General features: G+C 43.4%; 3 protein-coding genes across 3 annotated transcripts; 1 reads left to right on the top strand and 2 right to left on the bottom strand.

Annotated features, from left to right (window-relative positions):
• Positions 1-291: 291 nt before the first annotated feature.
• TRUGW13939_06356 (uncharacterized protein) lies at positions 292-4,724 on the bottom strand (the record flags this gene model as incomplete). Its single annotated transcript, XM_035489509.1, has 14 exons — positions 292-985; positions 1,045-1,125; positions 1,183-1,616; positions 1,677-1,861; positions 1,922-1,986; positions 2,036-2,086; positions 2,267-2,465; positions 2,531-2,770; positions 2,820-2,982; positions 3,038-3,750; positions 3,817-4,050; positions 4,104-4,383; positions 4,434-4,665; positions 4,711-4,724. The coding sequence occupies 14 exons, from the start codon at positions 4,722-4,724 to the stop codon at positions 292-294; spliced, it is 3,585 nt and encodes a 1,194-aa protein (XP_035345402.1).
• A 2,306-nt stretch (positions 4,725-7,030) lies between these two features.
• On the bottom strand, positions 7,031-9,358 carry TRUGW13939_06355 (uncharacterized protein; the record flags this gene model as incomplete). Its single annotated transcript, XM_035489508.1, has 5 exons — positions 7,031-7,467; positions 7,528-7,604; positions 7,659-7,827; positions 7,916-8,381; positions 8,432-9,358. 5 exons carry the CDS (start codon positions 9,356-9,358, stop codon positions 7,031-7,033), a joined length of 2,076 nt encoding a protein of 691 aa, XP_035345401.1.
• An 809-nt stretch (positions 9,359-10,167) lies between these two features.
• On the top strand, positions 10,168-11,709 carry TRUGW13939_06354 (uncharacterized protein; the record flags this gene model as incomplete). Its single annotated transcript, XM_035489507.1, has 1 exon — positions 10,168-11,709. One exon carries the CDS (start codon positions 10,168-10,170, stop codon positions 11,707-11,709), a length of 1,542 nt encoding a protein of 513 aa, XP_035345400.1.
• Between the last annotated feature and the right edge of the window lie 1,854 nt (positions 11,710-13,563).

Here is a 13,563-nt window from a genome sequence, read left to right as displayed (position 1 = left end):
TTGGATCTTTTTTTTTATCCTATCCCCCTGCAACCTTTTATATCATATGAACGGAAAGAGAGTATGGAAGTGGAGAGAAAGAGCGCAATTCTCTTGCTTTGTGAGCATGCTTCTTTTCCTCTCTTGATATTGTCAGCTTGAATGAAAGTAGAAAGTTTCCTTTGTTTGTAAATGGATTGATTAATAAGTTATCTTCGAGTTTAAATTGCTTTAGCTACGTAGAATATAACCCTTAGTCCCAATGGACTAATTTAGTTCTAAAACGACGGTTACATGTGATAGCATGGCAAGCTATTCCATTTGCCTAGTTACACGCTGGAACGTCGCCGGTCCTATAGCTTCAATAACTTCCTGTAATCTACCATCCGCCATCAATGCCACAGCATCCCGTCCAGCCTTTGTGTGCTCCTCCAAGGCACCAATTCTGTGAGTAACAATAATGACAGTGTGGCCATTTTTGGTAAACTCATTGTCAACGATACAATGGATGGCAGCTTCCGTGGCAGTATCGAGGGACGACGTGACTTCATCCAAGAGAATCACAGGCTTCACTCCCAGGCGTCGCAAGGAGCCGACTTTGACAAGTGCTCGGCAAAGAGCCAGCAGTTGAAATTGCCCTGCAGAGAGCTTTTCAAACAGTGAGACTTTCCGATCAAGAATTGGATGCTCGTCAGGACCTGAGATATTGATGACGATGGTAGCTCTTCCATTTCCACCGGAGTCGCCTTCGAAGAAATGGGACCATAGCCCCGCTGTTTTCAGCGCAGCAACAAGGACATCATCATCTGATTCTGAGCCGTCGGGGTCTAGATTGAAACGTAGAGTCTCGTTTGGCAAAAATAGAGGGTCTTGGGATACCGCGATAAAGCACCGTCGTCGAAGCAAATCTAAACCAACCTGTCTGATATCGATGCCATCCAGCTCTATCTTCCCGGATTGTAGTTCTAATAGTCGCAAGAGCGTTAAAAGTAACGTGCTTTTACCGCTTATATGTAGAGTCAGCACTGGTCAAATAATTGGTATATACTATGTGGAGTGACCAACCTGCCTGTTCGTCCACAAACGACAAGTTTTTGACCTGCAGGAATATTCAGACTCAGGTTGCGTAAAACAACAGACTCGGACCTAAATTTCGCACTGCTTAGTTTATCAATAACACCGATCTTCTGCAAGGATACGTACCGGTACGACGCAGTGATATTATCGAACCGGATATTTCCATTCGAAGGCCAGCTTTCAGGTGGTTCTAAATTTTCGATCTTTGCACCCTCAGACGGAGTCATTTCCTCCAAAGTTTTCAGGCGAGCAATGGCACCGAGAGATGTCTCTAGCGTAGTCCAATTCTCCACAAGTTTTAGTAATGTCGTGTTTGCTACAAGCATAATGTTCAGCGCAATCCCAACTTGTGCGCCACTGATATGACCGCGAAATACCACAGCTATAGCAACAGCACTTGTTGCAATAGCAGCAGCCAGAAGATCCAAGACGATATTGAGCCACCTCTGGAGACAGAAAAGGAGAAATTCTGGACGTTGAGAGTTCTCAACACTTAGGACATTGTGTTTTATTACGTGTTTGGACCAACCAAACGGCCGTATTGTTTCAAGCCCCTCAATCTAGAAAATCAAAAAAGGTCAGCAGGCACATTGATATTCACAAGGGAGTTGAATACTCACAGATTCCAAGAAATCCGAAAACACCTCTGCGCGATACTCGAGTTCCAAAAATCGGAGCTGCCTTGATGTCCGAAGGTATGCCTTTTGTATGATATAAACCAACAGCATGCAGGCTGGTAGAGACATCGTGAGCCATTTTTCAGCTATGCAAAGAAGTATCGTCTGCATGAGCAGCTTGAAGATTTCTGACAACGTTATTATATGAAAAAAAATTTTTGGGAAAGGGGAAAATTGGTAAAATATACGAGTTACAACAGTCTGAAGCGCTGATGGCAACTGCTTGTCAACAAGCTGGATGTCTTGGCTAAATCTTGGAATTGTTAGCATTAAGTAGACCATACAATAGTACTGACCCTCACCTATTTAAGATTGAACCAATATCAGTCTTAGAGAAGTATGGCAAAGGTGCGCTATATATATGATTAGCCATCCCTTTTATCAACAAGGGTCCAAAAATGAGTGATTAACCTCATCACAATATGCAAAAGACGTTCATGTAAACGCGACCCAGATTGCGGGGCAAGTCGGATAATGATAGACCTGTCATGCTTTCAATAACAATGAGAAACTGGGAATACCGGGAATCCTACCACATCTGAGCACTGGTAGAGGCCCACGCCATGGTTGATAGGAAGAGATATCCACAAACGTAGAAGGCGGAAGTTCCAACACCTGACTCGGTCCATAACTGAAGCCAGTATTGAGGAATAATAACGAAAAAGGCATATATCATAGTGCTCATTGTAAATAGAAAAAGGTTTCTCCAATCAATAAAACCAAAATAGTAACCTGCGCTCGTATCAGTCACAACCACGGATGTGAGAGAGAGAGAGAGAGAGAGAGAGAGAAAGTACCGTATAGAGCGGGATCTCCGCTCTGTCTTGCAAGATCTATTTCAGTCTCGTCTTTTGCTCGTAACTGGGCATTGAGATTCTCAAAATTTGCCGATAGAATAGCATTTTCCTTGATACCGTGGCTGAATGATGACTTTACCACGGATGCAGCTGTGGTCTTGATATTCTGCCAACTCCCTTGGTCTAGAATTCCATGATCCTGTAGAACCACAATGTGATCTGCAGCTCGGAAATGCTGAGCTGTCCCAGAGTAAGCAGCATATTTGAGAATGAGCAAGAGGGAACTAACATGAATTTGAAACAAGGACCAGAGTTGTCTTCAGCCGTTTGACTAACCCTGTGGGTCCAAATAGATTATCGAAGATAGTTTGCTCCGTTTCACCATCCAGTCCACTGAAGATGTCATCAAGCAGAAGTATATCATAACGTGCAAATAATGCACGTGCAAGAGTCTGCAATTTTTTAGCTCAATATACATGTATATTCAATGCTCTTAAAGAAACATACCACCCGCTGTCTCTGTCCTCCAGATAGGTTTAGTCCCATACTGCCAATTTGTGTTTGGTCACCATCGGGGAGGTAATCGAAATCATACGTGAGACAACATATCCCTATTACCTCATGATACCACGTTTCGTGGTATGGGTTGCTAACATTATCAATGTCGGTAGCCCCGTAAATTGCCTCTTTGATTGTACCATTGGGAAGCCACGGTTTCTGGGCACAGTATGCTATCTGTCGTGTCGACAGACCAATTGACCCATAGACAGCGTTTACTTCTCCAAGAATAGCGCGCAACAAGGTCGATTTGCCGCTGGCAGTAGGGCCCGATATTATAGTAAACGATCCAGCAGCTATTTCAATGTTTATGTTATCTAAGATGACCTTTTTATGGCCAATCCTCAGATCACGTATTTCAACAGCAGGGCTGGGATGTATCAAGTCGCCAGATGTCGGGTCCCAGGAATCCTTCGGTAGTATTCCACGACTGTCTTGTAACGATTCCTGAAGTAAAAATGTCTGGATTCTTTCAAACCCAGCGAACGCCGCCAGTGCGCGAGGTATAAAAGTCATAACCATATTTGCAGGATGTGTGACCATGCTCAAGATTGCTACGGTGGTGAATGCAGTTTCTGTAATTAAGTGGCCGCCACGAGCCACCGATATTAGAGCTGAAATAACTAGCGTGATGGCCGGAGAGAATATCCCGAGAGCATTAGCTATATTCACGTCAGATTACACATAGACAATCACAGTCATTCAATGGCGCGGCGCATATGACAAACCAGACATGTTGTAGTAAACCATGACCCATCTGAGTTTTGAGGCCGTCCAAAGCTCCTCTTTGCGAAGTTCCTGAATGCGATTCGTAATATTATGTTGAATGCCAAGCATTTTCACGGTTTTCATCGTGCTTAACACAGAGCTTGTAGCAGCTATACGATTTTGTGTTGCATTGTTCCAAGCTTTTTGACGAGGCTGTAAATGCTTTGCAACAAATCGACTCACGTATGAGCATACTACACACGTCTTAGTATCCAAGTCAGACCCCCCCCACGGCCAATGTACCTACAATAAATCAGAAAGAGCGGCAGAGGCCAGATCCAGCCAACTTGATTAGCTAGTAGTCCTATTCCAACCAGTACTTCAATAATCTGGGCCCATATTTCATGAATCATTTCACCAATACCATCGAGACTGTCTGCATCAGTGCTCATGAGTGTAGTGGCTTCGCCATTATCATAAGCAACGCTAGGAGACTTTATAATCTTATCATGGATAAGTCCAATGAGGGAGCTTTTAGTCATGAGCTTCAGTCTATTTATGCGGTGTTGATACACAGCTGTTGATAGCTAAAGTCGAATGTTAGCGCCTGGAGACAGAAGGAAGGATTGGTCCTTACAGCAAGGCCAATATATATACTCATGGCGGATAAAATAAGCCAAAATCCTTGGCTATTTTCTACATTCACGGTGTAGGTGTCAATATATCTGATAGATTCCCTTATCAGAGTAGGTTGAGAATAGCGAAAGGCAATCAAGAAGAGCCGAGGTTTAACGGCGGCTAAAAGAGGCTGCTTTAGAGATTTCATCAAAACCAGAGGTAAAGTCTTTTTTGTTTCGGGCTTGGCTATGCTTGTGAGATGTAAATAACAAAGTATAGTGAGGTTCCTAACTAACCTCGCTGAGACCATGTGTGAAGTATTGTTTTTCTTGTTGACTCTGGCTTCATATCCGAATTAAGAGGTGGTAAATCTTGGTTGCCAAGGATATTCGTGTACCCCTGGAGAAGAATTGGATTGATCCATATGAAAAATATCCTACTTAAGATGCTGTGGTTTTCTTCGGGAGACTGGTGTGTGCTGAAAGTACCGGATACTGGATGTTGCTTGGCGCAACACTCGAGTATAAAAAGCGTCAAGCGTATACAACAGCGAAGGAGGGCCAGGAGTGAGGTATGCACGTTTCTAGAGATCCTAAAAAACGAAGCTAGGAGGATGGCATCGCACAGTACCGATGCAAGAAGATATAGCGCAGCTAAATCTGATGCTCTATGAGATCGTTGTTGTTCCTGAAGTAGAAGCAGACCTAGGCCCAGTGCGGCGAGTATGGAAAAGAATAGCGATAGCCAAAATTCAGTCTTATGCTGACTTTCCAAGCTTGATATTTCTATCCAATATGAGGGCGATACGGCTGCCAGTAATATCCCAAGACCCTAGGTGCCGTAACCAGTATTAGATATGGAATTTGGAACGCTGGATATTAGGAATACTGACGGCCTTCAAGTATCCCTGACAGCTTGAGCCTCTTAGAATGTTAGAAGCACGAAGCTTGTATAGCCTAGCTGGGAGAAATAACAAAAATACTGCATCACAGATTATAGACACAGCACGTAACACTCGGGCGGGCTCCGGGGCCATTTTCTGCGTTGTGGTTGAGGTAAACAGCTCGCAAGCAATGCTATTGCAAATATTTTCTAGAGTCATTCCAAAAGGCCGATTAATAAAACGCTCATTCAAAGATGCGGTCAGGACAGCAAGTCGCAATTGCTCTTTCTGTCAGCAGATTGCGTTAACGTAATCGGTAACACCCCGCTAGTTAGCTCGCTCGGAAATGCGCTCTATATGAATTTCAAATCTCAATTTCTAAACTCACATAATAATTACAGGTAGAATGTACCTTTAGGTGTCGGAACTACCAAAAATGGTCACTCTGGTATCCTTTTTCGCGTAGCGATGACACCACTTAGGCATACATCACTTTACCCAACTTGGACGTTCCCTCTCGCCGTTTTCACTTACAAGTGTTGTGCATAGTGTCCAGCTTTTGGCTTCCTAATGTGTACTCAGCCTTCTTCGTTTACTTAAATAGTACGCTCATCCTTTGTTAATTTCTCGCTCCCCTCTCCAGTCGGTCTGTTCCCCACCATGATTGATGTCAATTAGTCACCTTGTAAATAATTGTCCAACTCCATGCATCTGCGCGAAGCTCATGCCATGTCGACTCAAGGACAGACAGTGCAGGTCCCGACAAATCCCGCAGCAAACCCCACCAAGAGAGAACCATATCTTATGTCCTACTTGAATGCCACAACCTGCATAGTTCACAGTACAGATACTTGTCCAGGACTCAACCCCCAGTTCAAAGAGGAGAGAATGATAGAAAACCGCCGAATCTCTATATGGAATGCTGTAAGTAGCATGCTGCAGCAGGACCGACCGGTCCTAATCATTCAGATAATACCAAGGTGTCAAAGTCTGTTTACGGAGTGGGATAGGTACTGGAGTCTCTTTCTTGTGAGCTTGCTTCTAGCTGGGCTAATAAAATATGCTTAGGTTCTGCCTTGACGAATTTCGAGAGGATCTTGGGGTACTCTTAGAGAATTTGGGATTGCCAGGAATTAAATGATTGGATTAAGAGAACTTAGAGGCTTTATTAAAGTATACTCCTCCTTCAGTCACCACTGAAGGGGTTTAAAAGGTCTATATTATAAGAAGACTTTTAAAATGCTGGATGATACTACAGTTGAAGATTATAATAATGTGATTATATTTGACCTTTAGGTGGTTTGTACTATTGCTGCTAAGTATTATAATGTAGGAGAGAAGTACCTAAAAGAATATGCCTTTGAAGGCTATCAGGACCAAAGCTGGCATCAAGAAATGACACTCTTCTTTAAGTTTTCTTGTTTTTTACTTAATGTGGGACGATTCTATATTCCAGATAAAGTATAACAATTCTATCAGCAAGTACAAAACTAGGACCATTCTCTGAAGAATATGGCATTAGATTCGGTCAAAATAACGGATCATCTCTGGCATTATCAAATTACCAACTAGTGCAACCACTGAAAGGATACAAACATCGGATTCCAGGTAGCTTTCCAAACATCCTACTCCGCAAATGTTCACAGCAAAAAGTCAGAAAGGACCGTTTAAGCGGGCAACGATAGGGATGCATGAATTTCAAGTCACATTCCTTCCTCAACCTATGCCAGGGCCTATCGCTCCCTGCCCGCCAAAAGAGATTTTGCCTCTGTCCTTATCTTGTCCGTATCGTGTCTAAAGATTTTTTTGTACCTATATGCGCTATTCACTTGGGCTCGGGTGATTTTGACGTCTCCATCCTCTTTCTCCGCGAGTATCTGTGCAACTATGAAGATATTCCGAATTTCTCTCCCACTCAGAAGATGAGGTCGCCGGGTATCGCTGATGGTATCGTCAACCCAGTCTTTCAGATCTGCGTAGTCATCACACAAGCCTTGACTATGCAGACGATCTAGCCACATCTTCCAGATTCTCTCCTCCTGATTGGTATCAGGCTCTCCAAAGTTGACGTCATGATGAATACGAGACAGGATCGCCGGATCAAAGGCTACCACGCGGTTGGTTGTCATGATTAACACACCTTTAAAGTATTCAACTTCCCGAAGGAGAACTAAAACAATGCAGTCAGCACCATATCATTCACATTGAGTATATAGTCAGTCTTTGTTACTGGACACCAATGCATTCTTCGACATGAGACTTTCGTTCTCCCTGCCTCTAGCATCTAAGAGGACATCCGCTTCATCTCTGTGATATGCATCAGTATTCTTCCCGCCCTTTATTTGCTTTCTTCTCACTCACATAAGCAAGATTGCATTCCAGGCTTCGGCGAGTTCGAATATAGTTTTCAGAGCACGTTCTGCGGCAGGGGCATCGAAACCAATGTCACTGGTACCCACCTTGAAAAGTGGTTTCCTTGAGTTTTTAGCTAATGACTCGGCATAAAGTGTCTTTCCTGTCCCGCTATACCCTGGACTTCTCGTCAGATTTCTTATTGAGAAACATGATTTTCCAGAAACCTCGAATGTCGTGAAACTATTCTTCATGAATACACATACCATGAAACAGCAAGACCAGGCTCTCTCCTTTTCCTCCGATCACATCCGTCAGTCTCTGGCTTCGTGGCCTAGCCATAGCCTTTGAATGGTTGTTGACCATTGCGTAAATATGTCGTTCCTCGTCTTCATTCATACCAGCCGGTAGGATAAGATCTTTTACCCTGCTTTCTCGGCCAGCACCCTCCGATTTGTTGACCACCTCAATATTATGTAGCCAGAACTGTCCCCATTCCTTCCTGTTCAAGGCAAATCCAAAAACTCTAGGTGTAAGTAGAAGCTCATTTTCGACAGAGGACGGCGTGTTGCTTTTTTCGATGGATTTGACCCATAATTTGGCCTCATCGCTAAGACACAATTGACAGTGGCATGGTATTGACTCCCTAGCAACTTGAATATCACCAAGCCATAATGTACGCAGTGCTTTTCGCGAATAGTTTACTGTGTCTAGTACTATGTACTCATCAACCTGTATGGGCATTTAGCACTTGGCAGATGACCGCGATGGTTGTCACAAACCTTGGCGTAAGGTAGTATCTGCTTAAATCCTTCGTTATCCACTTGACGCATACGCAAAAGTTGTTTCTCTGAGAAGGCAGGAATACCGCTAAAGTCTCCGGAGTATCGTAGTAACGTTTTCGCGGGAGGCTTTTGCTGGAAGGTGTATTTGACAAAGTTCTCCTTGCGGTTTTTGTAGACCGCATTTTCATAGACCGCGCTGATTCCTCTTTTGTTTCCAGGTCCTGTGTACAATATGGCTGGGTAGTAGCTAAGTTCTGTCGGTAACTTCTGGCCTGAGTAGTTTTCTATTGATATTTCGAACATATTACGGAAAACTTTAGTCCCGTTCCAATCCCAGGCCCAAGCATGGATAACAAGGAACTTTTTTTTTTCATCTTCCATGCTGTAGAAAGGAGCATCCACCGAAAGACGGTCTTTATAGCTGGTCTGATGGACTTTGAAGATCTGGGGGTTTTTGCCAGGGTCATATGAGGAAACAATCAGACTTCCAGGTTTGAAAATAGCCCATAACAAATTAAATTCCACATGGAAATTTCGAGCGTTTTCGATTTCCTCAGGTATTTTCCATGATGCAGGATTCTGAATTTTGTTCACTTCATTGAGAAGAGACCTTAGACCTGAGGCAACCTTTGAAGCAGTAGAGACCGACACTGAGGCAGACTTTAAGTTATCATAGCTGTAAACAAGTAGCTGGAAAGGTGACTCGATCTTGATTTTTTCATCCGATCTGAGGTGTAACCCAATATGAGCGATGTATGCAGAAGTCGTTCGGATGATGCAGCTTCGTAGATCTTGATCTAGAATTGTGATAACGCGATAGTCATCACTCCTGTGCCGGAAGTCACCCCATATCTGGAACCAGGAATTCTCAAGAAGAACCTTTCCTTCTATCAGAGTTTTTCTTAGAAGGTTTTCAGGTTCCATTTGCATAATGCTCTATGTTCTCTACCTCCAGAACATGTGAGTCTAGCAACGAAATATTGGAATGTACGGTGCAATCCCCGACGACAGGATCCCTAGAGCTTGTAGCTTTCGCTTGTAGACTGTCTTTTCGCAAGGCTCGGCTCTACTTGGTGAAGAATTAGCAGAGATTCTCTGTATTGTTATGTATGCTTACCACACTTTTGAATCGATCCAGGGCCTCACAATATAATACTCGTAGTATTCGAGAGTATGAAATTTTGCTGAGGAAGAAACGTATCAAGCACTCGCAGCACTATGAAGAGACAAGAGGCAAAAATTCAATTTATCGTCTCGACTTCACAGCCTCAAGTAACCGTATCTTCCCCGCACGCACAAGGCTGAGGGCCTAAGCCACATCGAGATTGGCTTTTCCTCCTAAAATAGTCGTGCCGCCTTTGATAGGAATCGGACAGTTTTTACCGGTTAGGTAATTTGATTGATGATGTGTCAATGTCGTGTCCTCGCGCTAGCGTGTTGAATGCATTCCTTTAACCCCCCTGACATGTCAAGCCTTGTCAGTTCGGAACTTCGCAAAATTGTGAAAAGTAGCAAGGCATCCCGTGGACATCAGGAAACATCCCTCAAACTTATAAGGCTGAGCGCAGCCCCAAAAAGGGCAGTGCATTTTTAGCGCGAGCAGAAAGCTGATCTTTTCCCGAGCTTCCAATGCTGCATCGCCTACCTAGACGACTAGGTATCAGAATGAGGTGTGCTTTCTAATAAACATACCGAAAACTTCAACTATTTGATTGTGTTCGTATAGTATAACAATGGCATATGCATCCTCATTCTCGGCCGATCTTGACAAGCTAATTTTCCACCCTGCGGAAGTCGGCATCGACACGGATTCTCTCAAGAACATATACAAAGCAGACCATGCGTACGTTAACAAACTTGTGGAGAATATATTGTCCCAAGCTGAGCAGAAAAAAGCTCGATTGGAAAACATCCGCCGATCCTCCACAAGAACATTACGGAGAAATATCCAGAATCTTGCAACTGGGACACAAGTGTTTGTTGAAGAATTCTCCGGAATCTTTGACATTATCAAAGGAATAGACTCACGAGCTGGTTCTATAGCTTACGGCACCTTCAGCTTGCTTCTCATGGTTGCAAAGAACAAGCAACAGCATGAAGACGTGATCACTAGTACTTTGGAAGATCTCGGTCGGTGGTTGTCCAGGTTACGAGCTATCGAAAAATCTGAATATGATAGTGATGATGCGATTCTTCAATTCGTTCTGAAGATATATATCAAAGTGATAGACTTTGGCAGAGATGCAGTACTATATTACGGCTCGTCATCTTCAAAGAGAGTTTTTCAAGCTGTGGCTCGATTGGCTCGGTCTGCGTCAGAGAAGCAGGCAGGAGAAATTAGATCCCTTATTGCAGACCTGATGCAAGAGCTTCTCATTATCCAGCATGATCGCATTAGGACAATCAAAAGTCACTTGGAAAGGGAACAACAGGAAAGACATGAGCAACGTGTCGACAACCTTGAAAGACTGTTTGGTGTCTCGTCGGATCTCCGTGCCAAAAACATGATTCAAGAGAGCAATCGCAGGTTCGATGGCATGTTTAGCAAGGGCAAACCCAAAGCAGGCTTCGCGAGGATAGCGCCGCAACTTGAACAGATTAGCCTTGATGCACTCTCTGAGCGATTAGAGTATAAGTCATGGATGGCAAATTCCTCTTCATGCCTGCTACTGCTTGAAGGAGAGAACTATGATGCGTATGATACCAGCCCTCGGCTCTGCTGGCTATCTCCGGTTGCGGTTCAGTTCTACCAGTATTTTGATGAGCTCAAGAACTGCTATATACTATACCACTTTATTGACGAAGGTGCTCGAGAGTTCGAAGGTTCGGAGACCGGGGTAGGCGTGATGCTAAAAAGCATAATGTTGCAACTATTGAGAGAAAACCAGGACGTTTGCAAGAAACTGTTTGACAGAATACAACACCTGTCTACCCCACCAGCGGCAGAGCAGGAAATCTTGTTTGGAATTCTGCACCATGTTCTACGAACTTTCAGCAAGGAAAAGACGATTTACATAGCAGTCGCAGGTGTCGAAAATTTGTCCAGCAGTCCGCCGATAACGCTTTTCCGCAGGTTGTTAAATCTGATCAGATCGTCTGATGTTCTCGTCACTGTAAAGATTTTAGTGATTTGTCGATCAGGTTATTGGCCAAATGTCGGCCCCAAAGATAGATCAGATCTGCAGCGAGCCCTGGCGATAGGCGGACATGAGGAGCTACTGCTGGCTGTATTTGTTGCGTTCGGTTGGAAACAGAGGTCTCTACATAATCGATAGGAAGATCTCCAGAACGCATCCAGATATTGACCTAAGTCACAAGCTCAGGAGCCTGATTGCAGACTACGTAGGTAGGTTCAACATGGCGTGAATTGAATATTTCATGCTAATTGCATGACCCACCATCGGTTGAAGCCTAGGTGTCAGACGGGCGCACAACTGAACAAAAAAATTGAACTTGCCGTACGTCAAAAGCGATTGATGAATCAGTCAGTAAATGGAGATATTGATGCTTTGTTTGATCTTGACGTACGATGATGATTTATTACTCCCGGAGGGACTAACCCTGTAGGGTACTAGTGCTAGATTTATTTTGTGGCTCCGACATGTTCTTTGCTCTTCCTGCTTTGACATATTTATCTTGGTTTCTGGAGCAAGGCCTCCGTGACCTTTGTTCCCAACATCTTATGTGTTAATAAGAGTCGATAGACCGGCTCAAAGGCTGTCTTCTTTAAGTGTGCAAAGAATCGCCCGATCAAGAACTGAAAATGACCAAATTAGGATAGTATTCAGAAACAAAGCGCCAAATGAGGAATGCCACGAGGACGAAGCAGTGAAGCTATCTATTAAGGTCTATGTTGACCTCGACTGGAATCGCTAAATGGAGCTAGTCATGCGAATACTCTACATGGGTACTGATCTCTGATCCTCAGGACCATGAAGCTGACGGTCGACCTTGATGGGTCAAAACTGACTCCAAGAACATCGCGCTCAACAGACAGGGAGATAATGGCAATGTGGTCACATCGTCTTGAGGCAAACAAAGAAATGAAAGCTGTCAAGGAAGAGGAAAGACTCGATGAATATTTGCAGAAGAAAGCCAAGCCGAAGTACCGAAGGATAAGGGAAAGAGGTAAGAGAGGGGGGGGCGTTATGACAGTCGTGGTGTGATGTGGTGTCGTGTCGTTAAAATGGCGGTTTATACAATCGTGCGGACCGAGCGCATCACCGCAAATGGCGATGTGGACGAGGGACAATTTCCTGTTGCTGCAACACCTGAAGGCAAATTACATATAAAAAATTAATTAGAAATATAATTAGGACACCTAGTTATTTTATATCCTATAGTTCTATAACCACTACATCAAAATTAATATTATATAGATACTTAAAAGATTTAAAGCTACCCATGTAGTTTGATTTTACCAGGCTTGCCAGTATCCTTGCCCACATCATATACAAGTTTGTCATCTTCAACCATAGCTCGGCTTTGGACATGCTCCGAATGAGTCGTCCTTTCTCGAATATTAAATCCACGTTTCAATGGGGAGACTGGTCTTTGACGGATTCATCCGCACTTTTTAATTTTTAACTAAAAATATATCAATGATATTAGTTAAGTCCATAGGAAATATACTTACATAATACTGTTAAGAAAAATAAGATTTATACAAGAATAATAGTCCTGGAGGTAGCTGTATATCTTGTAAGGGTGCATATAGAATAGAATCGATTGGCTGTGAGTTATCGATTCTTCTGACAGGCATATAGTGAAGTTGAAACTTAAGTCTGCATGCAAGCGATATATTAGAGGTGGAATGAAATGATTCTTGACTCACAACTAATGAGTCAATTATGCAAAATCATATTTATGGTTCAATTTCTGACTCACAGCAGTTAAATCGTGACTCTATAATAGCTGTTCCTAGAATATCTATCTCTACAATATCTCAATCTTTCTTCATCACCATCTTCTAGAACTTTGGCACCTTGTATAATCTTGAATTTCTTAATAAATTCTGAAACGCCAAGCTGCCTATTCACGAAAAGCGATGGCAGAACACGAACCATTACTCCCCGTCAACCATCGGGAAGAAGAACTGCCTGGTCCAAGTCAGGACTGGGTGTTTGTTA

Source organism: Talaromyces rugulosus, chromosome III, assembly GCF_013368755.1.
Source record: "Talaromyces rugulosus chromosome III, complete sequence".
NCBI classification, from domain to species: domain Eukaryota; kingdom Fungi; phylum Ascomycota; class Eurotiomycetes; order Eurotiales; family Trichocomaceae; genus Talaromyces; species Talaromyces rugulosus.
Note: the sequence above shows the minus strand (reverse complement) of the source record. Positions and strands in the feature narration are given on the sequence as shown.